The 27,025-nt window shown below is 34.6% G+C and overlaps 3 protein-coding genes across 3 annotated transcripts; 2 read left to right on the top strand and 1 right to left on the bottom strand.

Annotated features, from left to right (window-relative positions):
• Window positions 1-4,402: 4,402 nt before the first annotated feature.
• On the top strand, window positions 4,403-5,720 carry LOC129800437 (uncharacterized). Its single transcript, XM_055844802.1, has 3 exons — window positions 4,403-4,635; window positions 4,700-4,752; window positions 4,828-5,720. The coding sequence occupies exons 1-3, from the start codon at window positions 4,618-4,620 to the stop codon at window positions 5,408-5,410; spliced, it is 654 nt and encodes a 217-aa protein (XP_055700777.1). The 5' UTR covers window positions 4,403-4,617; the 3' UTR covers window positions 5,411-5,720.
• Window positions 5,721-12,937: 7,217 nt separating this feature from the next.
• LOC129800433 (uncharacterized) lies at window positions 12,938-19,840 on the top strand. Its single transcript, XM_055844798.1, has 2 exons — window positions 12,938-13,385; window positions 18,671-19,840. The coding sequence occupies exons 1-2, from the start codon at window positions 13,303-13,305 to the stop codon at window positions 19,683-19,685; spliced, it is 1,098 nt and encodes a 365-aa protein (XP_055700773.1). The 5' UTR covers window positions 12,938-13,302; the 3' UTR covers window positions 19,686-19,840.
• Window positions 19,841-20,006: 166 nt separating this feature from the next.
• Window positions 20,007-21,238, bottom strand: LOC129800440 (uncharacterized). Its single transcript, XM_055844806.1, has 2 exons — window positions 21,096-21,238; window positions 20,007-20,723 (listed from the first exon to the last, which is right to left on the bottom strand). Exons 1-2 carry the CDS (start codon window positions 21,219-21,221, stop codon window positions 20,358-20,360), a joined length of 492 nt encoding a protein of 163 aa, XP_055700781.1. The 5' UTR covers window positions 21,222-21,238; the 3' UTR covers window positions 20,007-20,357.
• Window positions 21,239-27,025: the final 5,787 nt, after the last annotated feature.

The raw sequence follows: 27,025 nt of genomic DNA, 5'->3' as shown, positions 1-27,025 counted from the left end.
GCTAAACTTTGCACAAGAGGGAGATTTCCAGTATAAATTGGGAATTACTCTTCATTTTGACACTAACGATTTGCGCGCCACCTACAATCTTGTCAAAAATCAACGTCCCATTCATCCCCGTTCAGGTGTCCCAAACATCCTCGCGTGCAGTTTTGGTATTTAAAATCTTTAAGTAAAAAACAACAGTGTATGATCCCGGAAACTTTTATAAAAATATGTTCCCAGATTACACTGCTAGCTAATGAGATAGAAAAGTTTTGATTATATATAGCTGATATAAAATACAAAGAGAAAATCTGAGACGTCAAAATATATAATTTTTATCAATTTTTAAAATAAATGTTCCTAGAATCCAAGCAATAAAACTGAGACTGAGGATATCTATTCTTTTAGTCAAGATACATCTTATTGTGGCCTACGACTGAGTAGTGGTTAAATCCCTTTTATTTAAATAAATTAATGAAAAAAATCGCCTCGTCCCATACTACCCATGTTCCAAACCTCCCCGGTCTCCCCTACCTAAAGGGATATAAAACTTTTTTTTAACTTCTCAGACTGTTATTAAAAATCACTGAAAACGGTTTTTTCTCTTTAATAACATGAAGGGGTGTAAATGACCAGGTAATGTGACACATAGCCTCTTTCTGTCGATTTCTATGTTCACCTCCAAGCGGGCTATATGCCTAGTAGGCCCCAGTAAATTAAGGTGAGTGATAGTAGATTCAGTAACCAATCTTCTATCACTTCAAACCTAAAGGAAGACATTATTGGTGTTTTCCGACGGTTGATTCAAGTATTATCAATTCCGGTAAGCGTCGGAGGATGGGGCAGCTAAGAAAAATTTGATTTTTCCGAAAGCTTTCGGCTCAGGCTCCGAGCCTTCCTCGTCAAATCTGTTATCTTCTTGCTTTTATAAGTCTCCTGAGAGTCTCACAAAGAAAGCACCAAGAAAGACGTACAGAACGAAAATCAATAAGAAAATTGTAAAAATAGCTAAAAGAGACAAGTGCAGTGCCCCAGATCCTATGCCCTACGAACTAAGGAGACCCCTATGACAAAGTAAGATGAGAACAGATTTGACCACTGAGGAAGGTTTGGAGTCTGAGCCTAAAGCTTTGGGAAAAAAATTTGAGGGACACTCTTTTCCGTACCAATTATTTGCAACTTTCAGTGAGTTTATTTTAATTGTTTTTAATATAATTTTTATATTATAATTGGAAGAATATTAAATTTTTATTATCATTTATTACCCAATTAATTTTCAAACATTTTATACATTCTGTGTATAATTGTAAGTACTTTTACAGCTTTGGAAAATGCATATTTACAACGACGCAAATTTTTTTTACTAAAATTTTGAATTATTTGATATAAGTTGTAATTAATAAAATTATTATAAGGAATGTGACGTTCCTATTGTAGAAGAACAAATTGATATCCTTGTCATTAATTCAGGCTTCTGGCAATACTAAACGTAACAACTAAAGACAGCAATAAAATTTTCCAGACAATAAATATAATATCCGAAAAATCGGAAGGAAGACATCAATTTCTGTTGAACAAATGAATATTATTAGCAGGAAATTTGCTTCTGCCTTATTTGAGCAATTTTCCGAATTTGATGGAAGAGTGATTGGTGTTTTGCTTCGTTTTTTGAGCATTTCTGGCTATTTTGTGCATTGCTAGGAAACATTGTGTAGAAATGGCAAAAAAAAATCGAGCCAATAAATTAAGTCAGTCACGTTATCAGAGTCAATCAAAAACGCGCCAAATGGACTCTCAATACCACTATTGAATAATTTATTGTAACACGAGTGAATTTGATTGCGTTTGCTGAAAGAGAAAAACAATATGGATGTTTTTCTTTACCTATTTTTAGCTAATTGCTTTCGTTGGAATTTCACAACTATTGCAATTGAATGGGTAAGGATGATAAGAATCTTGATTTTTGAGGAAAGAATTTTGTCGATTGACATTCTGTTAGAAAGTCGCTAGACTTGTCGCTTGACAGATGAGGGTACAGATTTTTCCCGCAAATAGCGCTGATATCTGTTCTCATTATTAAATTCTGAAGCTTTTAAACTTACGATAATTTTCATAAGATCTCTTCTTGGACAAAACAATTTCCTCATAATTTTTTTTAAAGAAATATTGTTTATTTGGAATAAACTAGTATGACAGAAATTCACTCAATACATTGAGCCTTGATTTATAGACACATGGATCGGCAATTGTCGTAAATTCCTTATGAACAATATAAGCGATTCTTGTGACAATAGCGAAATACGTATTTAAAAATACGTAATAGTGAAATAGAATTGCTGATATAATTGATAAGGGAGTCACGACAATTGCTGATCCAAGCAACATGTATTTTCAAGTAAGAAAATTAATCATTCAAAAGAAAATTTTAACATTTAATAAGATTGGCAATCTAAATCCAAGAAGCCAAAATCATGAATTTCAAAATCCTGAACGTCAATATCCCGAAAGAACCAAAATTTCGAAAACAAAAAACCCGACTCGAAAGCCAAAATTCCTAATGGGCAAAATACTATAATAAATAGTCACTAATTTCTCTTTATCATACACAGCAAATTTTTCTTCGTCCCAATTAACGAAACTAATTATTTTCCAAAGTACAAGAAAATTTCCTCTTTTGGTTTTTCAGGATATCGCCCTTCCGGGATTTTTGTTTTTTAGGATCTTGGTTAATTCAGGATGTCAAAGCATTACGAATTTTGGTTTCCAGGATTTTAATGCTTTCTGGATTTTAGCATTCGATATTTTGGCTATCGGGATTTTGGTGCATTTGGCATTTCGAACCGTTTGTAATTTTGGCTTCCAAGATTCTGGCGCTTTCTGGATTTCAGCATTCTGGATTTTGACTTTACAGGATTTTAGCTTATTTCGGATTTCGAACCATTCGGAATTTTGGCTTTCGAGATTTTGGTCCATTCCAGATTTTGAACTATTCGAAATTTCGGGTTCCAGCACTTTTTAAATCTTAGAATTCAGGATTTTGGCTTTTGGGATTTTCGTCCATTCGGGATTTCGAACCATTCGGAATTTGGACGCTCTCGGGATTTTAGTATTTGGGATTTTGGTCCATGCGCGATTTCGAACTGTTCGGAAATTTGGCTATTGGGATTTTGTCTTTTCAGGATTTTGATGCATTTTGCATTTCGAACCGTTTGTAATTTTGGCTTCCAAGATTCTGGCGGTTTCTGGATTTCAGCATTCTGGATTTTGACTATACAGGATTTTAGCTTATTCCGGATTTCGAACCATTCAGAATTTTGGCTTTCGGGATTTTAGCGTCCTCGGGATTTTGGTCCATTCTAGATTTCGAACTATTTGGAATTTCGGGTTCCAGGATTTTAGCAATTTTTAGATCTTAGCATTCAGGATTTTGGCTTTCGGGATTTTCGTCCATTCGGGATTTCGAAGCATTCGGAATTTTGGCTTTCGGAATTTGAACGCTCTTGGGATTTTAGTATTTGGGATTTTGGTCCATTCGCGATTTCGAACTATTCGAAAATTTGGCTTTCGGGATTTTGGCTTCCAGGATTTTGGCGCTCTTGGGATTTTGGTATTTGGGATTTTGGTCCATTTGCGATTTCGAACTATTCGGAAATTTGGCTTTCGGGATTTTGGCTTCCAGGATTTTGGCGCTCTCGGGATTTTAGTCTTTGGGATTTTGGCTTTCGGGTTTTTGATTGTTCAGAATTTTGATCCAATCAGGATGTCGAACCATTCGGAATTTTAGATTTAGGGATTTTGGCTTCCAGTATTTTGCAGACTTCTGGATTTAGCATTCATGATCTTGGTTTTCTAAATTGTGATTTTTCAGGATTTTAATATAACCGAGATTTCGAACCCAGACATTCGGTATTAATGTCTAATTCTATGTCAAGATTTTCTAAAAAAAATATTAATAGGAAATTGAAATTGAAATAAAAAAAATTGGGTTATTATGGCTAGGCCTTAGGTCTGAATCTTCTAATAATCGGATTTTCCGAATTTTTCCGGAATTTTCCGGACTAGTACTCATATATTCGTTTTTGTATAAGGAGCGGCTGGTATTAAGTGTGCGGTGAGGAGCTCTCATTGCAGTTCTTTTCCCGTTTATCCTTTCAAGACTAAAGGTTTGGGACTAGTCTGATGACATCTCTTTTTTGAGATTGCGTCATATAATTACGGCTAACTTAAGAATCACAACAACTTTAAGGTATCCAGGTGGTTAATGAGCCTCCCTTCATGTTACTTCTTTTGTGGAGCTTGCCGTTGTTTTAGGTGTCGATGCGCCTCTTTGAATTTTTCACTGTTTAGTCGAAAATCTAACCAAATGACTCTACTAGTGAACCAGGTGCAAGAAACTCTTCCCAACACATGGAAATGCAGAATATGGGTGGCGTATTGATTAAGTGCACGCAATTTTTTGCTGCAGTTGTGGTGTCGGATAGTAAAAGAAATAGAGGGAGACCCATGGTTAGGTGCACTTCATATAAAATCACGACTTTGAGTGAACTTTTAGCAGACAGTGGTGAACAGTGACTGAGTGAAGTGTGAATCTTCAGCACCGCAAAGGGATTCCAGACGGTGACCTTAGGCAAAATGGAATTTAAACTTGCGGTAAGTGCTTGTGATCCTCAAAACACCTGGATAATTGGATACTTAACGGAGATTTGAATTGCAGTTGTTGACGACTCTTTTGTGTCTTATTGCTTCACTCAGCTTAGCCGAGGGCGGGTAAGTGTCCCGGAAGTTTTTTTGGAAGGTTAATGACTCAGTGTGGATTAATTTCTCAAAATTTTTATTGTGCAGAAAAGGCAAAAGAGTTAAAATTCACGTACCTGTTCATGTTAAGCATCACAAACATACTCACACAATCATCAAAAACATCCATCATCATCACAAGCCATCAGTGATCAAGGAGGATAAGATATTCAGGCACGTACCACCTGCACCACCATCCAAAGAAGATATCGATCACGAACACTTCCATCATCACTATAGACACGATCATCCTTCAGTTGAAGTCGAAACGAACGATGATCCAATCCATTTGAATGCTCCGGAAAGGCCTATTCGGCAAGAAATTCCGGAAAAGCCCTTAAGATTCGGTTTGCCAGATAAACATCATCGCTTTGAGAAGCCTCTTCGTATACCAATACAACATAAGCCTATTCGCTTGCCACCACCTGAAAAGCCCCTGCGCTTCACCCTGCCTGAGAAGCCTATTCGGTATGGCCTATCCGATGATGACTTCACCAATGAATCCACTGAGGATTTCTTCGAAAAAGCTCGCAAGGAGCTCGAGAGGAAGTTCAGCAAATCCAGCTACAAGCACGAAACACGATTCTACGGCAAGGATGAACTTAGGAGAAATTCCTGGCCATTCGACTAATTAGCCAATCAATTCCTCCGGCTACTACCACCCCCTGAGTCCTGTTTTTTACCCAGGACCTAATCCCCCTAGCGGGAATTTTTTCTAGCATGTAAATAAATTTTTACCATACTTACTTTATAATGAATCTTACCCTAGCCAAGTATTACAAATTTATATGAAAATTAAATCCTGTTGAACTTGATGTTTGTGATAGGATGTCCCTAAGATGAAGACTCCCTATGTGTGAGTGTGAGAGTGTACCAAAAAAAAAACCACAAAAGTAGAAAAAAAAAGAGAGAAAAGACAATAAAATTCATGAAACATTAAACTCTTATTTTTATTTAATTCACAAGTGCAACAGAGCCTAAAATTTCATTATTAACTTATGTGTTTTTGATGTGCATTTCTCACATTGAACTCCATCGAAACAAATTGCCCTCTCGAGCAAAAATCCCACAATTCACTTTTTTTTTATCAGACATTCATCGCTGATCACTGCACTTTTCCTCCTTTTTGAAAAATTCTCTTCAAACACTTTCACTTGGTGGGAAAAGTTTAGTTTCCCTAATTCCTTTCGGAAACAAAATTAAAAGGCTTGAAATTTTTTCATAAATGCACTAGATGACTAGATAGATGCAATTTGTTGTACTATGCATAATGAGTACCTATCTACAGGGGACCTAGTGATTAGAACCATAACGCGAATAGTGTCTAGCAATTACCGATGTTTGCCTACAATTGGGAGTTAATTTGTTAAGTTATTTTTAAAATTCATCTTAGCTTAGAGTTTATTCACATTATGAAAAAAATAAAAAGTAAATTGCGTAATGTATCCTGCGCTTATGCAAACTTCGCTAATCTTGGAATCCTCAGTATTAATTAAACCAATCGCATATACGGTGCTCTCCCGAAGTATAGGCTCTCGAGCAAAAATCATGCTTAGGCCTATACGGGCTTCAGACCTAAGGCTTAGCTATCTGGCTTAACTCCTCTAATTTTACATTCATTCATTAAGGGCAAATTATTCATTAGATTTTAAAAAATCAATAAATTGCTTGTTATTAAGATTTTTGAGACCTTCGGGAACTGCCCAAGAAACAATTTTTTCTTAATATAGTTTTGTAGAAATCTTTATGTAGGGCACTATAGAACTAAAAATCTTTTTATTTGTTTATAACGCCCTTGGTTCCATCACTGAGATTACTATAAGTAATGCCGGCTTCAGACTGGAGGCTTAGCCCAGTTTCCGAAGGTCACAAAAATCTAAATAATAAACAATTTTATTGATTTTTCAAAATCTAATGAATCATTTGCCCTTATAATCCAATCCTAAATAACAATTTTCTAAAGAATCGTGCTTGATTAAAAACTAGAGGAGTTAAGCCAGATGGCTAAGTCTTAGGTCTGAAGCTCGTATAAAGTGGCGCACTCTTAAGGATCTTAAGAGTGTCTATAAGAATTTCAATGGAAAATTCTCCCTTTAAGTTTTTTAAAAGTGCACTAAAAGACTTGTTTAATACTTGGTTCTGTAAGGCAGCTATTTTGCTTCTTGGGTGGGCTAAAGCTCCAGTCTGTAGCCGGCATTACATACTGTAATTTTTACACCAAAACGGTTATTCGGCGCTTTCTGAGATTCAACAGCAGATCATGGAGGTAGGGTATGGCGTTACGGGAAAATACCCCATAAACCGGTATTTTCACGTAAGTTTTACTACTTTCAGTTTTTTTTTAGTAACTAATAACGTTATGAGTTATATTTTATAACAATATGCATTGATTTTTTTAAATTTTTAATAGTTCAGAGAAAAATGTTTTATGTTTTTTTTTATTTGTGAAAATCTAGCATTTTCCAAATATTTGCATTATGAATACTAAAGAATGTTTATTTTATTGAAATAAATACTTAATGTTAAATTGGAACACGGATTATGACCTAGGTTAGTAGGGAATAATGGTGCTATTCCAATGAAAAAATGACCATGTTTTTTTAGCACATTACTGTTCTCAAGTACTAAAAAGACCATGACTGTTCCCACATGTTATCCCAATTAATGTCAGATGGCATTGTGATCGGATGAAAGCTTGCTCGGCGGGAATATTCGAATTCTAATTTCGGTTGGGAAATCGACAAGATTAATTTAATGTTTTCACTTTCATAGTATTTTCTACATTTTCTTTATCAATTGACAAGATGTGGTTCTTCTCTCTACGTCTACACATAAACTTCGTATTTTCCCCAGTTCTCGTCGTGTTTCAAAATCACCAAATAGTCATGAGAGGAACCGACACAAAAGAAAAGTGCAACCGAAATCCGAATTCAAATATTCAGCATTAATATTCTCTACTCATTATTTTCCTTGAAATGACGTATGGAAACAGACATGATCTTTTTTAGTACTTGAGAACAGTAATGTGCTAAAAAAACATGGTCATTTTTTCATTGGAATAGCACCATAAATCTAAACCTGGGTCATTATCTGTGTTCAAACGTTTGTTTTAATTTATTGTATTAAATTTTAATAGAATGGTTATGGCTTACAATGCCCCATGTAGTAGTAATCACTAAGAAGAAAACTTACGGTTTAATAATGATGCTTGTACAACACGGAACTAGGCTTTCCCGCAAGGGGATTTCCAGACAATTGTATTATTTTTCTTATACGGAATGAGGTTATCAGCCCGATATTTCGTGAATTCAAATGCAGTGAATCTCAAATGCAGTGAAAATTCCTAGTGATCTAAAGAGTATTCGAACCCGAGACACTTGCATTATAGAGCGAATATTCTACCACTTGACCCATTGAGTACCCAAACTTACAGTTTACTGACTTTAATTTTACCTGGGAAATTATGCAAGTTCTCGAAAAGGGAAATTTTTCCAAAGACTGACGTTAAGTTTTGGGCAGAAATCTAAGGATCTTTTGTGGTCAGATATCACAATTCATTTGAAGTAAAAATAACGTAATATTGAAGTCAGAGGGTGACTACGGCATAGGATCATCTGAAGGTAGTTTTTTATGAGTGAATAATGTTTTCTTTGACCTGTTTTAAAAAAATAAAATTTAGCTACTCGGGGAACTCGATAATATGTAAATGGTCCTGATCTTAATTAGTTAGCCTTAGCAATATTGAAGATGTACTAAAGTCCAAACGAATTCCATACTAATTTTAACTCCCAATTTTAGGCAAATTATGCCGCGGTTTTATTCTATCAATCCAAAGATGTAAGGATTAATTTATATATAATTTATACACAATATTTACTTCTTGATCTACAAAATAGAAGACCGTGACACGAATTGCAAAAAAATTCACGTAACATCTTTGCTGTCATGAAGCCAAGTTCCATCAAGTTCATTACTACCTGTTGCATGACAAAAGAATACAAAACCTCAAGATGTGTGAGAGCAAGAGTGATCACTTCTCACCTGAGCTGAAACATTTCACTTTCATTCGCAATATCATCAAAACACAATGGTGCACCATTCCTCCCGGAGTAATGTCTACGCTGCATCAAAGCTTGTAGATTAATTGTTATTTTTCTGCAGATGCTAAAGACCTCAGGAGATTCCAATTGGAGCCAAATGATGGTAACAAAACTCTAAATGATGGCAAATGAAATGCGCGGGCGGATTAATTCCTCTTTAATTTAATTCCACCCATGTTAATCCATGTAATTGTTATTATCTCCAAGAGATGGTACAATGGAATCTAATAAATTCATTGGGAATATGTTTCTTTTTGCATTTATTTGAGACGATGTGAAGGTTTTCAGGTTTCTACGGTGATAGGCAATCACAATGGCCATCTAGCAAGGAAATTTGTACTAGATTTCACTGCTTCGCAAAATTACCACCAATGTGGCCAATTTTCTAGTGGAAAAGTCTCTTGATTGAGCTTTCGTTTGCACATGATTGTGCGGTGCTCAAACAATGATTAATTTCAGTTTAATAAATTTTACGCAAAAATCTGCAATAAAACTCTTTAGATTGAAACAAGATTACTTTTCACTGAGATTATTAAATTTTTGATACATTTTCTCTATATTAGAAATCCCATAAATTTAGTTTAATTAATTCATCGGGTGTAATGCAGGTATTATATCTGAAAATGATTAAGAATGTTTTTAAAATTACTGCCACCCCAAGTAGCAAAACTTGTCCTTGCGACATTAATTTTAGTAAGATGTACAGAGTTAGTATTTTAAATAAAATATTAAATGGCAACTTTTTGATTGGTCATAATCACATAAGCATTTTTTACGATAAAATTACATCTAATTGAATTACCGTGTAATTAGTAAAATTTTAGTCATTCTGCTAACGAATCATTAAAGACATTTCAAGCGATGTCTTCATGACTTAATGTGTCTGTAATCATGCGATGAATATCAATTATATGCAGATGATCAGAAAATTGTACCCATGAAGTATATAATAGTCATATACGTGACCGTCGAATTACCATAAACTTGGAAAAGTTCCCGCAGTCATTTTGAGTCATCTAGATTAGTTAAAAAAATATTCTATGAATAAATAAAGACACAAATACTTTCAATTCGTATTTAGCTCATACTACTCATACAGTTTATACAGCATCACTTGTACAGTATTATTATTCAGAGATTAATTAAATATTTATCGCTTTTTTAAAGAAAGTTTCTTAGGAGAAAAAAGCTCTTTAATGTGCTTTAAAAGCAAACATTGCACTGGAGATTGTTACTCAAATTATCCTCATCACATAGTATATTTAGGACCTCGGCCTCATATACGACTCGCCTATACTCTGCCTAGAGATGGCAGATTTCATGAAATTTCACCGTAGTCGCCATCTACATTCTCAATCGCATAAATGTTTTTTTCCAAGTGGTTTTTCATCAAAAGCTCTTCTAAAATCTAAACTGAATCGGTTCAATTCGGTTCTGAACTTGTAATGATCCGGTTCATAACCGATAACTAATTTTTGTCTGAATTTCTATCATATTACTCCTAAGCTAATTTAGGCGATCTTTTGAGGGATTCAATCACTCAAACACTTTGGATAGCCCCAAAGCCATTCAGATAATGGCTACTAACTTGGCGTCAAGTGGCAACCGGCCGTGAAGTTTAACGGCAAAATTACGTACTATTGTAGATTATGAAGACGATGTACAAAGAGGTCAAACTCCACCTAGTGGGACAAAAGCAAGGTGTGTGTTACCCAAGTAGCAAAATTAGTTCAGCTTAACGTTATTTTTATAACATGATCATCGTTATTATACTTTTAAAATGGAATGTAATCTTAAGGCTATAATGAGATAATTATTATATTAAAAATTACCATGTGGTAGGTGTCACTTTATTCTATTACTCCTTATTCCTTTCACTAATTTATGATGCTGAAAAGTAAAATTAATCCTCTACAATTGTGAAAATCAAGAAAGGTTCAGTGTCTCCGTCTATTTCCTGCTACATTGTGTCGAATCGAAATTCTTCTGAAGTAAAATTAATTACAAAAAAGAGAATTGGGTAATAAGAGTAGCATGTCACGGCTGAAGTATTATCTAATAAAATGTAATATCCGAATATTGATTGGGTAATTTTCATTTTCTTTGTGAATATATTATTACATTATGTTAAGAATATTTTAAGCTAATTTTTCGTTGGAATTCTTATTGATACTTCTTGAAAAATGCTCCTTTACAAAAACAAAAGTTTTTTGATAATTTTTTAGAGGTGAAAATATTGAAATTCCCTCAAATACTTGCAAAATAATATTAAAATTTTCACAGAACCTATCTGAAGATTTTGTATAGATAATGAAGTATATTTATTTCAATTATTCAGCATTGAATTAGCGAAAAATAAATTAATGGTAGTCCCATAGCTGAGATAAACGGAGTAGTAATAGCAGTTGGTAAGAATTACGTCTAAATGACGATAATATTACGTTGAGAAAACTACATGAGTTCTCTAAGCAAAATTTTCGAAACATTAACGTTACCCATGGAGCATTTTCTTCTTTATATTGTATGTTATAATTCTCAAAGAAAAGTATGGTATTATGTGAGGCATTATCTTTTAAAAGTCAGGTATTATCTTATAATTTGCTTATAACTTTCTTGGTGTCGTGTCTGACTACTAAAAGTACCACTATAAAGTGTCTTCAGAATTTTTACAGGAATTTAAACATTAAATGCCGCTTAAAGTTATGCATTAAAATACTTTCCAAAGTCTTGGTTCTATAGAGCAGGTATTTTGCTTCTTGGGTATGTTTTGAGTCAATTTAATTATTATTTCTGGTAAAAATAAGTTATTATTAAGGTAAGAAAACAGTTAGAGTTCAGATCTACTCAAAGTAATTTCAATGACATGAGCATATTTATACATTATAGTAAAATTTTGCTACTTGGGTGGCAAAGTAAAAATTACTTACTGATTTTTTTTTTTTAAATTTAAGAATGGAAAATTTTGTATGTATTGCACTTGATAATGATTTATTACAAAGTTGCTGGGGGTCTATCGTAGTCTTTTTGTCGTTTAATAAATTAGGTAAAGATCTTGCTCTTTGAGCATGACTGCGCCACCCTGTTGTTCCTGAAGTCTTCTTTGATTCTAGCACTTAAGGATGATCTTTACCGATCCGATTACCGTCAATACGGTCAATACCGTTAAGACCATCCTTAACCACTAGAATTAAAGAAAGCTTATGAATATCAGGGGGAGAAGTCACCGGCATACGGTACTTAAAATTATAAAAGATCAACTTCTAATAATTGACTCTTTTAGATCGCTTGGAATTAGGGTAAATAATAAAATTGATTATGATAAATGATTTATGAATAGAATAAAAAGTAATGTACCGTGGGAAAAATATTTCCAAATGCATTAATTATAAAAAGAAATACAAATTTGTGATAAGATCAAATTTCAATATTTTATTGGTTTGTAAATCCTAGATGGCGCTACAGTGTGACCATTTGCATTAAGTGTATAATTGATGCACAATAAATCTTTAAACAATTAATTATATGTTTCCCACCTTTTTTTGCAAATAACAAGTAAAAAAAAGTCTGTGAAATTTTGTAGTAAAAGTGCATTATTTTAGATTAAAAAGCCCTCTCCCTCACAATCACCATTTCTTTGCCCCACTAAAATGCATTTTCCCAGCAAATTGCGAAAGCATCTTGTATCGAATGCAATGTTTATTGGAAATTCGTAGGAAAAGTCATCAATTAGTAAGAATTGATTTGAAAAAATGGTACTGGAAAAATGAGAAAAATGTGCCTAGACAATAAACATCCAGCGCATGTCAAATTCACTTTCTGATCCATGGAGCACAGGTAAACATCTAGTCTAGGTGAGATGTTTGTTGAAAATCGAATTTTCTTCGCACGAATGATCTGTGGCACAGAAAAAGAGCTCTACTGCATTGAAATTGGCTTCTGTTGAAGCCAATAAAAATGCGCTCAAGAAGAGCCCATTGTATGAGGTTGAAAATGAAATTCAAAATCTAATGCATTGGGTCTGGGGGCATCATATAAATACAATGCTTCTATGCTCCAATGACTGCACTCCAGAATCACCATCCGCTCAGTCTTGATGCCTTGGCGAGCATCATCATTCCATTGAGAGCTGTCCAGGTGCTTTGGCTGTCTCCACGGTGCTCAATTGGCTCGGGATTTAGCCCAAAAGGCGAATATATAGTAAAAATTTAGTGGAAAGTGTCTCTCCCCTTCCGCAGTGGCTTCTATCTGGTGGGGTTCAGTGCTCTAAATCCATTATTACTAAAGCAATTAATCACAAAATCTCCAAACTGAATGTGACTGAAGTGCTTGATAGAAAGTGAAAGCCTAAGAGTTCTCTCTCTGTCCTCACGAGAAAATCTTCTGAATTTCCCCGCCAAATTCATCTGAATTTTCACCAACTGCCATGACGATCTTGAGGATCATCCCCACGGGGATATTCCTTCTCACTATGGCAGCAATTGCTGGTGCTGGCAATTCCAAAGACAGGTAAGTGAAAAAAATGGTCCAAATTCAAATTAAACATACCGTCAACCGAATATAATGACCAATGTCATGGTCCAAGTGTTGAGAGCTTCATGGACAAGGTCTCAAGAGATAAATATTTTCAAAAGAGTTCCAGGGGAGCTGATGAAAAGTTTCTTTGCACGCACCTAAGCTTCAGAGATTCAATGAACCAGTGAATGTGGTGAATTTCTTTTTATATCGATTCCTTCAGCTCTTGTGACCAGCCACTGATCACTGATCTAGAAATCTCGCTTCAACCTTTCGCTAATGTTACGCGCTCGTGAATTTTTCTTTCTCTTCAACGATAATAGCAAAAACATATCTCTGAACGACGGAACCCAGGTAAAATTCCGAAAACCAAAATTTCGCAAACCAAAATTCCGAAAGTCAAAATTCCTAATTTGCTAAAATTCCGAATACGCCGAAATTTTCGAATGGTCAAAATCCCGAAAGCTAATATTCCGAATGGGTCGAAATCCTGAGAAGCCCAAAAATCAAAATTCCGAAAGCCAAAAGTCCGAATGAGTCGGAATATCTAAAAACAAAATCCCGAACAAATTCCTGAAAAGAAACAACCTCAAATGGCCCAAATTCTCGAATTGTCAAATTCCGGTTTGGGACGATATTCCGAACAGCCAACATTTTGGAAATTATCAGTTTCGTTCGCTAGATTATAAGGATTTTTTTTTACGTTTTGGGAAGCTATTAGATACGCTTTGCGAATAAATAATAATTGCAATCCTAAATAGGGCAAGATTCTGAAAAGCCAAAATCGCGAATGGTTCAAATTCCCGAATAGTCAAAATGCCGAATGAGTCAAAATAAGGAAAAACCAAAATTATGAATGATTCTCGAATGGTCAAAATTCGGAAAGCCAAAATTTGGGAAATTATCAGCTTCGTTTGAAAAAGAAAAGGGATTTTGTACGTTTTAGAAAGTTATCCGAATAAAATTCCAAAGAGGTCAAGGTGCGGAAAAGCAAAAACTCTGAATGGCCTAAATTCTCGAATCGTCACAATCCCGAAAGCTAAAAATCGAAATACTGAGAAGCCCAAAAATCAAAATTCCGAAAGCCAAAAGTCCGAATGGGTCGAAATATCTAAAAATAAAATCACGAACGAGCCAAATTCCTGAAAAGAAACAACCTCAAATGGCCCAAATTCTCGAATAGTCAAATTCCGGTTTTTTATATGGATTTTTTTTTGGGAAGTTATTAGATATGCTTTGCGAATAACTCTTAATTACAATCCTAAATAGGGCAAGATTCTGAAACGCTAAAATTCCAAATGGCCCAAATTCCCGAATAGTCAAAATGTCGAATGAATCAAAATCAGGAAAAACTAAAATTATGAATGATTCTGGAATAGTCAAAATTCGGAAAGCCAAAATTTAGGAAATTATCAGCTTCGTTTGAAAAAGAAAAGGGATTTTGTACATTTTAGAAAGTTATCCGGAAAATCAAAAACCCTGAATGACCTAAATTCTCAAATGGTCAAAATCCCAAATCGGTAGAAATCTTGAAAAGCCAAAATTTGTGAAATTATAAGTTCCACTGGGGCAAAGGGTAAATTTTCTGTGTTTTGGGTAACTCAAAATACAATCTTGACATATTCGGAATTAAGGTTTTCGGAATTCTGTCTCATCGGAATTTTGGCTTTTCGGACTTTTAGTTTTCGAAACACTTATAATATGTAATAAATGCCGTAGAGGATTGTGGAACAGTTTATATCAAATGTGCAACACTTTCAAAGTTATAAAAAATGTGGTATAATAAATTAGTATAAGGGATATATAGGGGCTCTCGGGATTATGCCCTTCGGAATTATTCACCCGTCGGGATTATGCAACGACAATTATGCAAATTTGCTTACTATTAGGGGCTAATTAAAGTAAATCCTTTAATTGCATCCAAGAATTTTTAGATCAAGAAAAATTCCTGAATTCAAAATTAGCATCCCTTTCTTTCTCAAATGTTTTGCGTATGTTTATCTTATTCTTATGCACTCGAAGTCGATTGAACTAAATTCTATTTGGTGTGATGTTCAAAAGAAGAAGAAGAGTCCGAAAGAGTAAGATAGACATGTTGTAAAACGTTTCAGAATGAAAGGGATGTGAATTTCGATTATATGAAACTTTCCTGATCTTTCCTGTACCACAGCCATTACAAACCAGAGCCCCATGTTCGGTGATGCCCCAGTTTCCCCTATAAGGTTTAAAATGTTTTCGATTTACTCAATGTTAAAGTAGAGAAGTGCGAGATTTTGTCAATGACCGTAATGATTTAACGATTGATCAGTTTTATGTTAAATAAATGTGATAATTCGATAGTCATAATCTCATTAAATAAAAAGAAAAAAAAAAAACAAAAATGTATAAAAATAATTTAAATAATTTAATAGTTAAACGGATGAGAAATTCAGGGTAATTACATAAAATTCCAAGTAGTAAAAATAAGTTAGCATAACGCCATGGTATAGTTATTAATTAATTGTTTTGGCACTTGTAAGTCATCAATTCGAAGTGCAGAATAATCTCTGTCATAATGAGGTAATTATTACAATAGAAATTACTACGTCATGTCGTTTTTCTTGTTTTCTTTAGCTAGTGCTGTGAATATTATAACTATAATAAAATGTATTGGGTAATAAAATTGTCATGGAATGGCTATTAAATATATTATCTAACAAAGTTTTCTACTTGAATAATGATTACTTTTCAATAGTTATCGCGGGATGTTATTGTCTTTATTAAGGATATGGGAATACTATTACCTGGTAGACTTTTTATTGATACTTTACTTCATTCAAAGAAGCTCCATAACAAAAAAAAATCTTATTATTTTTTAAAGGATAATATTAAAATCTTCTTAAATATTTTAAAATGTAACAGTAAAACTATATAATCGAGAATAATAATCGCAATCGTAAAACGTAAAACATAAAAATTAACACTATTATTTGGAATTGTTGAATTTAAAAATTGTTGAATTTTTTTGTGTAAATTCAGAAATTGTTGAATTCTGTTCATTGTTGAATTTTCGTTTCATTTCGAAGATTTTCATTTTTTTGCCTTTTTAGACATTCTTATTGGTTTTTCCTGTACTCGGGATCACGATATACTTATTATGCATATAAATATTTGATGTTCTATATGACTTTTGCCCAATGAAAAGCATCTCGACTGAAGTATAAGTCTTAATTGGAAATTCAACAATTTTTACACAACTTTTGTTAAAAAATTCAACAAATTTGGTTGAAATACACAAGGCTTAACACTATAATAGTGTTAGAAATTATGATCAAACTATTATAGTGCTAATTTTTGATCATGTGACAAAAATACCATGAAGTTGTGTATTTTTTCACACTATAATAATGTGAAAAACTGTAATCATACTATAATAGTGGTATTTTTTAGAATGTGTTAAACAATTTTAAATCACGAAACATTGTTAAAAAATTTTTGTGATTATAACAATGAGAAATTTTACACAGATCGTAATTAAATATTTAATTTATCCGATTTCACACTATTGTAGTGTTAAAATTTTACACATTTTCAAATTAAACAACGTTGTTGAAAATTTTTCAACTGTAATAGTGATAATTTTCAATCACGTGACAATAAATTACCAAAATTTTGTGTATTTTTTAAACATTTTTGAATTAAACAACTAAAATGGTCGATTTTGCACTATTATAGTAGTAAAATTTTACTCATTTTTTTACTGTGTGCTCTAAATCGGGTCGCAGGTTTAGGCCATTTAGGTTAGTAGCCCACGCCTGTCGATTCTCCGTCACGTCTGGAAGATGTTCGGGTTCGATTTCAAGGCGCTGCAAGGCAAGATCCTGAATTTGATTCAGCCACCTTGTTCTTGGTCTGCCCCGAGGTTGAAATTTTTGGCTATTTTCAAACACTTATCTCAATCGGGGTCGCAGACTTAGGACACCCAGCTTAACAGCCCATGCCTGAGTTCCTCCGCCACTTCAGGAAGATGTTCGCAATCAATCCTATAAAGCGTTTTAAGGCTAGATCCTGAATTTGATTCAACCAGCATTTTATAAGTTTTCCTCGAGGTTGAGGTCTCCTTACAATGGTTTGCAGAGCTTTTCTGGGGAATATTTGTTTATTCATGCGTCTAGCATGACCATACCATCGAAATTGTGATCTCTCAATGCGAAGAAACAACTCCTCGATTCTTAGCTCTTCATGAAATTTAAAATGATTTGAAATCATTTGATTTAAATTTTTAAATCTCAATTTTCTGGGTTATAAAATTTACAGCTGTTAAAATGCAGTTAATTATTTATTATTTCATTTTCTCATAATTGCATAAGTAAATGCACTCTTCCTCTGTAGAAAAATTATTTATTATTTGAATTACAATTCGTGGAAGCTACTAATTACTTTAAGAACCTTTATCAAGTTAAAATGCTTATTACCCAGAATAGTTATTTCCGCCCTGAGTCAAATATTTTTTATTACGTTATGGATAATAATTTTAAGATCAATTCAAAATTGTACGACCAATTAATATTAATGCAATGGGATTTGAAATACTTTTCGACTTATGTTTAATTTTCCATGGTAAAAAAATTAATTAATTTGTTTTTGGTTTTGAAAGAAATAAAATTTGCAAAATTTAAATTGAATTGCAATATTTAATTGGTTTATGTAGGGGAATGTGGAGTTATTTTGAGTTGAGGGCTACATTGACACACGATTCTTTGCATATTTTTGAAAGGGCTAGGCCCTACAATTATTTTGTTTAGTTCCACATTTTCTTTGTGTATCAAAAATTGGAAAAATCGTAGAGGAAGGCTTTCAGGGTTCGCACATTTCATTTTTCCCCCTGTTCAATGAATTTGATCTATTTTATACAGATATTTTTTACAGATCTAAATTCGATACCTGATGAAGAGGATATTTATCCTCGAAACGTCGTAAAGAATAAAATTGCGAAAGTCAAGAAAGGTCTAGTGTTTTCTCGATCGCGCTACGTCGGGGTGCGATGAGTACCATTTATTGAAAAATATAGGAAAAAATTAGTGATTATGAAGCTTGAACCCGTGCAACGCATGGGCACTTTCCCCTATTTATTACGAAGCCTTAGATTGTACGAAACATATGTACCTCTCATGTGCGAAGCCTGAAAACCTTCCTCTATGTCAATGTAGCCTTACAGCTCAAGGTAGCCCCACCTTTCCCTAAGCGTTTATAAATTAATTTCCGAAACGTTATTAATATTAATTTCTATTTTTAAATAGAGTCCACGTGAAGATCCACGTGCCTGAGATTGTCAAGAAGCACATTCACACGAGAACCATCTACAAGCATCACTATCATAAAGTTCCAATGCATCATCATCCCCACAAGATGCCTCCGCATCATCACATGGGACACGCCACGCATCTTGAGCCTATCTTCAACCTGGCACCGATTCATCAGCCGATCAATCAACATATCCAACCTGTCAATCAGCACATTAACCAGCCCGTTAACCAACACATCAACCAACCTATGTTCCACACAGGGCCAGGAGCAAGTGCAGCTGATAATCTGGATGTCAAAGTGCCTTGGTTCCCTAAACTAGCACCACCACCACCGCCTATAATCCCCGTAGCGCCGATACCGCCAAAACTTGTAGATCCACCACAGCCTCCACCACCAAATCCCGAGCTTGAGCATGGTTCCTATTCCCATTCTGTCATGGATAACTCTTATGAAATGGACAGTGAAGAGTTGTTGAAGGATGTAGGCCCTGTGAGTTACGCTGAATACGAATCATACAAACCTATCTACAACGCGCCTACGGGGAAGTACCGACCTATCCCTGAGCATACAACTGCTTACTCGGTATCACATGGGGAGACTGGGATCAGACCAAATCCGCCAAGGCCAAGTATGCCAAGGCCAGTTTCAGTGATGGAGAATTCCTTCGAGATGCCCAAACACACGACACAGATGTCACCAACATCGACGAGCTACAGCCATCAAATGCACTACTTCCCATCCGCCGGAGAGGAGGACGTTGCTGTTCCCGTGAATACGAATAGCAAGCATCCGGTGTGGTATATGTCGTCATCTGGATCAGACGAGCATGGTCAGAAATTGCAGCCGGCTAAGGCAATGGAATCCGATGACTTCTCCCACTTTGATAACATTCTTACAACTAAACCAAGGAGTGTCATCACAAAATATGGCGCCAAAGTACCTTTGAAAGAACTGAGCGAGATCCGAAGGCGGATCCGGAAGCATAAGATTTCCAAGAAATCCCATTAGTGAGCCTTCCCTGATCATTCACCCTCCATGAGTATTTATTGATGTAATTTTTGTACACAGTGATTAACACATTTATAATTGTTATTGTTACCTAAGATTGGATAAAATAAAAACCATTACAGGGAAGTTCAATTGAGATGGACTCTCTCAATCAATGAAAGTAACAATTACACCTTTTCCCACCTCCCAAGACGCTCTATTCACATTCTAATTCGAGGAGAATGGACAAGAGGAAAAAAAAAAGCTGAGCCCAGAAATGTACTTTTACTTTCAATCGATGCTTAAGAGCCACTCCAAATGACCAAGAAAAATCATACAATGTCTTCGGCATTTCTTTATTGTACAAAATAAAAAAAGCTTAGCTAGAGCGTATCAACAAGTCATTTGTTGCTATTACTTATAAATAGTTAACAAAAAAGATCATTGGATGTGAGGTTTTCTTTTTGGCAGAGGAAAGGTCATGGGTTGGGGCACTTTCCTGCCTATTTGTTGGAGCGTCCGGCAGAAGGGTATTGGGATCCTGAAGATCAAGGTGAGCAGGTGCTCCTGAATTCTCATCTTGCTCGGACTAGGTTTTTGGAGGCACATTTGGATCGGACGCATTGTTGGCAGGTAATCTCTTTTGTTTTGGTTTTTTTGGGGGGCTAAGGGTTGCAATCCCATAGGGATGCTTTAGTAGTGTCCTCCTGATGAGTGTCCGAAGCCACTTCCTCCAAATCCACTTCCGCCCCATCCGCTACCACCTCCGAAACCACTTCCTCCGAATCCACCCCCGTGGCCACTTCCTCCAAAGCCACCGTGTCCGCCACCGTGTCCGCCACCATGTCCACCTCCATGGCCATGATCGTCGTACGTGTAGCCGATCACTTTGTACTCCTGGTGCACGGGAACTTTGTGATGGACGTGCTTAACGATGGTGTGGGTGTGATGATGGTGCTTGATGTGAAAGGGTACATGGAGGATGTACTTCTTATTGCCGCCACCTTTGCCACCTGCACTGCACAGCAGCACGCCAGAGATGAGAAGAATTGCAACGGTCTGGAAGAGTAATTAGCATGGTTGGATCGTTTGGCATTTTTTTCGCGCAAAAAAAAATATCCATTAAAAAAATCAAAACATTTTTATCCAACGCATTCACTTTCTACTGCACACACTTTTATTTAATAATTCCAAAATAAATTATTGGATGCTGCATTTCAATGTCTTTTCACTGATCCTCGCATGATCACGAATCTCCAACATGAGATCAGTCGATGATCTCAATGGTTCACTTCACAGGACACTTGCAGTATCGCACGCAAGAAAGATCCCCGGAGATTACCGAAGATCACACGAGGATCACTGATCTTCACGAAGATCACACCGAAGATCGCACATCCTAACCACAATATCACAATTCTGGACACTTACCCAAAGTCGAAAAACCATTTTAGATGTGTCTTTTAGTAAATCTGTCGAGATACCCGAAAAATCACCAAAAAGGATCCTGATCGTACGACTGATCTTTTTCTTATGATGACCGAAATAAAATTGCATTTTCTTTTATACCACATTCCCCTTGAGTGAACACCAAACGCACAGAGCAGATCCACGAGATATTTCTCACTCACTCACGACCCATTCTCTCCTAGTGATCTTTTTCTCTCGAAGCAGAATTCGAATTTAAAAAAAAAAAACGCGAAAAAAGGCGCCACAAAAACCGTGTGATTTAATTCATATAGACTCCCATCGGGCTTATGCATGCAGCAAATGCTCTATCAAACTCCCGCTCAAAATCCCCATCAGAAAAGCTCTCTTGGTCACCGATGAGGAAAATGATCTCAAATGAAGAAGGGAGAGACAATGCCATTTCGGTGGGGAAGCTCTTAAAAGCCTTACACAACACCTTTGATACAGAGTGAATCAACTCTGTCACAAAAATGTGCAATTGTGTGCAGAAGAATCCTTTCACTTCTCTCCGCGGATTATTCAACCAGGTGACCCCTTCCCACTTCCGCAGCAATCACACTTCAATAAATTTTGGATACTTTTGCCAAGATGTATCTAAGTGGTTTTATTTTCTGCCCACTACCCAAGACCTCTTGCGGTATTAATCGCATCCAATTGCTGCTTTTTGTTCAATATGCAGATTCTTTTTTTTTTCATTTTAGGAAATTTCTGTCTTCGGAAGGTGTTTATTGACCCCTGAGAGAGGAAATACATTTTTTTGCCCCAATCAATTCATCGAAATAATTTGAGCATCGGCTATTTGTATGATTCCATTCACTTTCAATGGTACTTTGGAGACTTGAAGCCACTTACAATTAATTGTATTTCGGTGTTGTGAGCGAAAAGTCTCAATTGGCGGCAACAAGACTCCGCGAATTAAACTTAGATAACAAAGAGCTTCATTGTGTTGTGAAAATAGTCCAAATTTGCCGTTTCAAATTGCACTACACGTAATATGTATTTGTTACAAATATTTCAAAAAATGCGGAAGATACAAAACAGATTTGAAAAAAGTGTTACAATCCTAATTTAGAGATATCAATCCATCATTAATCAGTACAAAAACTTTCTGAAATAGATGAAAAGTTGTGCTCGTTAAGTAAGGTTATGTTGGAAGATAACCTCAAAGTTACTTAACCAAAACAGAGCAATGTTCTCAACCGCGAAAGTTCTAATATTCCTTTCAAGAATTCTGTGATTATGTTTTGAAAACAGGGCACAGAAAAACTTTCCTTGGTCATTCTAACGAAGTTATATATGGGGAGACTGGGGCTAAATTATTTAGGGGCAAAATTATATAGTGGAGTGCTCTAGTTTTCCTTAAGAGGGTTACCCTAAACTCGAACTCAAAAAGAGAGCAGTTATATAATCCATTTTTTTCAATTTGTGATACGGTTAGAAGCAAAACAGTTAGAGATATCGACTTCCGCTCTTCGACGACCCCCATAAGTCAACATTATCTAGGACTGTCTTTTTATTTTCCCCCACCCCCCTCCTACCTCTCCAAAACCGTGATTTTTGGTTTATTTTGAAAACGGTTCCTACAATTTCTTTGATTTTCCAAAATGTTTTAAAGGTAGCCAAGGCGAATATTTCGTTCTTAGACACCTACGTTCGAAAACAATTTCGATATTTAATTTATCGAAGATCAAAGTTTAACTACTTTGGAGGGCCTATTTTTCAACCGATTTGCTTAAATTTGGATTTTTCTGTAAGATCTTGAAATTTCCACCCCGACTGCAAAGGACTTAATCGGTCATGAGTCGGTATAGGGGAAAGTACTCTCCCTTCGAACGTTCATGCCTTCGAATAATGTGAAAATTCTTTAACTTTTCTTAAGAGACTTAAACATTTCTATTAAATATTAGCTAGTTTATTATTAATTATTGATAATTATGTGACAATCATGTGGAAATCTCTTAGAAAAGGTAAAGGAAATTCACATTATTCGAAGGCATGAACGTTCGAAGGGAGAGTACTTTCTCCTAGTGCCTTTCTCGGATTTACTTTTTTCTTGTTTGAAAGCATGTTACTTATGCTAAAATATTCTAAAACCTTTTCTTAAGCAATTTCTCATTTTGCAATAATTTTATAAATTTATCAATCAATTTAATCAGTAGCAAAGCGGTATGTACCTAAAAGCGATGCGAAAAGTTAATACACGGACAGCTCTTTCTCGTGAGTTCGAGCACACCGCAAAGCTGGGACGCTTTGTCATCTCTTTTTTATCAAGTTTTAACTCTGACTTTGGAGTCACTGATGACTCATAAATATAATTATTAATTAAGAAAATTAGTTACCTAAATAAAAAATTAATTAAATTTTTTTGGCGCAGAATATTGGAAAGCCAATTAAACAGAAATAACTTAGAAAGTAAAACTGCATTAAATTCTTAAATCTCATTTTTCTGTTTGATAAAATTTGCGGTAAATTTAGTTATTTATTATTATTTCATCTTATCTTAATTACATAACCATACAATTATTTATATGCACTCCTCCTCAAATTTAAATATATTTCTTTAATGTTTGTACGTAAACAGAAAGCGGAGGGAGGAATCTACATTTTTGAATTTTTGTGCTATTTTGCTATAATAATAAATATTTAAGCTAAAAAAAGGAATTTTCCAAATCTAGAATTGATAGATCTGATAGAACCGGTAATGAACCGGTTCATAACCGATAACTAATTTTTATTCAAAATTCAATTATATTACTTTTGAGATATATTTTGGGAAATTTTTTGAGTGACTTATAAATCGATTCCAAACGGTTGTGAACTGTTAATGAACCTATATGTAATTTTCGCCCGAAAATCAATTCTATTACTCTTGAAATTATTTTGGGAGATCTTTTCAGTGATTTATGAATCGGTTTAAATCGGTTGCGAACCGATAAACATTATCTAAGTCACGTCACGAGTTCGAGCACTTCGCAGAGCCTGGGATGCTTTGCCATCCCTTTGCTAAAATTCTGTCAGTAAAAACTCCTCGTCATTAAAGGGTTAAGACTGTTGTCTAAATTTTAAGATTTAAAATTAAAAAAAATTAAAAAATTAGTATCCGCTAATTAACAAAAAAAAAATAGAATACTCTAGTGATTTTATTGATTTTTTAAAAGGTCTTGAAATATTGACAGAAAGAGTATGGGAAGATTAAGTGATATTTTAGTGGGCGAAGTACCTTACAGGACCGCCTAGACCCCCATTTGGGCCCATTGTGCATCCCTTTCCAAACGGCAAGATGAATCAAGCCAGTTCATTTTCCGAACAAATGCCATTAAATAGATCGACTTTGTCCTTATTAAATCTTTATCAGAGAGCACCGCTTTACACAGCAACTCTTGTTAGGATGTCGGAAACTGGTATTCAAAGTTCTTTCAGGATTGTTTAAAGAAGGAAGACTTTGCAATTGAATTTCTTGTAGCATTTAAAGACATACACGTGACACAAAATATTAAGTAATACTAGGAAAGCGGCAGAAAATAGAGTGACTTGCATTAGTGATGCATTAATCCATTAGTGACTTGCAATTTCATTCAAATAATATCCATGTCCAAATGCATTACAATAGCATACTAGAAGAAACATATTTTGGTCAGTAATTTAGAAGGTTTGGGCAGTAAGAAATTCCATTATGATTAGCTAAACCTAAAGAGTAATCATAAAACTTTCTAAAAATCAAACTGAAAATATCAAAATGAATCGTAACGTTCTCATTTTCTTTTGCCAAGTATATTGCACTATTTTTGGCGATGTACAATTACTTACGTATTTTATGTAAATTTCGTACTAATCAAATTTGATTTTCTGACTATTTTTAATGAAATTACTGCACAATCCGCTGCAGCCTTTTATAAGTTAGCTATTACTTCTAATGAATTATCATTGTTAGTTACGAGGGTGTAAAACAAATTAGGTACTGAAAAACTTAATAAACAAACTTATGAAATACAATGGTTCTGTTGTCTATATTTGTTGTTTTCTATTCCAAGAATAATTCTCTGATTTCAGCATTTTTTCGGTTTCAAAAAGGTTTCAAATTTCTAAATAAATTTTGGTTTTTAGTAGTTCAAAACAATAATTCCAAAAGGCAAAAAACAAACGAGCAGTAAAAGTTCAAAATGGGCAGAAAAAATTAAAAATAAGCAGTAAAATATCTAATAACGGTTAGTAAAAACCAAAATGTTTACAAAAATGGGTTTTATTTATGTATTTAGCATCTAAAATAGTTACAGATAGGATGAAAAACCCTTTATTGTCCCTTTGCGAAAATTCGGACGATAATTACACTGGTTCAATTTTTTTTGTTACCGCTCAATTTTAACTTTTTACTGCTCTTCAAATGCTTTAGTATGCAATTAAATCCGATAAGCAAATATAGTAAGGTGCGGTAACCGGATCGTTTTCCGTAGAGTGCTTCTTAAACGCTTGTTTTTGGACTGATAAATTCTTTTTTACTTCTTCTAAATTCATAAAATTTCATTCACAAAGATAATATAAAATAAATTATCAAAAATATTAAAGAAAATTTATAAAATAGTGATAATACTGAAATAAGTTAGCGTTCAGTAAGTGGATCTTCTCTTCACACTCACTTATTAAACGGATAAAAATATTATTTTTGCTTTTTCTCAAAGTTATATTATCTTATCAAAGTTATATTATCTTACTGTAGTGACTATATTACGGAAATAAAAATAAAAATATTATTTTAAGTTTATTTTATCTAGTTAGCGTAGTCATAAAGATCCACATAGCGAAGCGTCCGGATTAGTGCACTTGACAGTGATGAAAAAATATACGAATTCAGGGGTAAGGGGGCGGTGGGGCAGTTATACGCATCTGAAGTCTTTTTAAAGACTTCAGGACTCATTTGCCAAACATTTTTAATGTATCTTAAAGCAATTTAACCAATTTCAGTTAATTTAAATTAGGCATTAGACATTCGAAAATATACAGCACATTTCCTAGATATTAATTTTTTATTCCAAAATTTTATATTTTCGAAAGTGTCACATACCTGAACTGCTCCGCCCTCCCCTACTCAGAATTTTGTCAAGTAAACCATTGTCATTATGGGGTAACATCAAATTACTGTATCATGCTGTGAAAAATACAAAAAATATCTTTGTATGTGGTCCATTACAATGGATTTTTTGTATCTTAAAATTTACTTCAAGAGCAGTTTTATTTTTTTTCTTTAATATATTTTTTTAAATTTTTTTCATATTTTTCTAATTTTTGACCGAACGGTAGAGACAGAGAGCTTCACCGACTCCATGTATGTGATTTAAATAAATTGAAAAATGATGCATAAACAGATAATTCAACATAATCGTGGCAGAAACTTCCGTGGTTTGATCTTGTAAATCAATCGACTAATTTAGTGCGAATTTTGTGCGAAATCGAAAAGATGGGAAGAAAGTGCTATCTAATTTCCGCGAGTCACTAAATCGTCATGGTCTCTTTCCCACTTGTTTTTCGGTGCCTTTCAGCAGATGAATAATTTTTGTTTTTATTTCTCATACTAGACAATTGATATTCTCTTCAATATTCCCACTTTGGACCACAAGACATTCAGCAGTTCACCAGAGACAGTCTCTTAAGATGCTGCATTTTGCATCCAAATCATTCCTCCTCAGTCACTACTCTGTACCTCAACCAAACACTCTCCAAGCTCTCTAAGCCCAAGCTCAATGCCCCAATTAAGTGCTTCAGTGATTCAATAAATCTGTTCATTGATGACAAATTGCAAAAGTTTTAATTCAATTACTTGGGCAATTTCTTTATTAATCTTTTACACTTTTTGATTTTTGTGGTGAATTTTTATTGTGAGCGCGAAGCCTCTAACA

This window comes from Phlebotomus papatasi, chromosome 2 (genome assembly GCF_024763615.1).
Source record: "Phlebotomus papatasi isolate M1 chromosome 2, Ppap_2.1, whole genome shotgun sequence".
Classification (NCBI taxonomy): Eukaryota; Metazoa; Arthropoda; class Insecta; order Diptera; family Psychodidae; genus Phlebotomus; species Phlebotomus papatasi.
The sequence above is the reverse complement of the archived record's forward strand: the minus strand, read 5'-3'. Positions and strand labels throughout refer to the sequence as shown.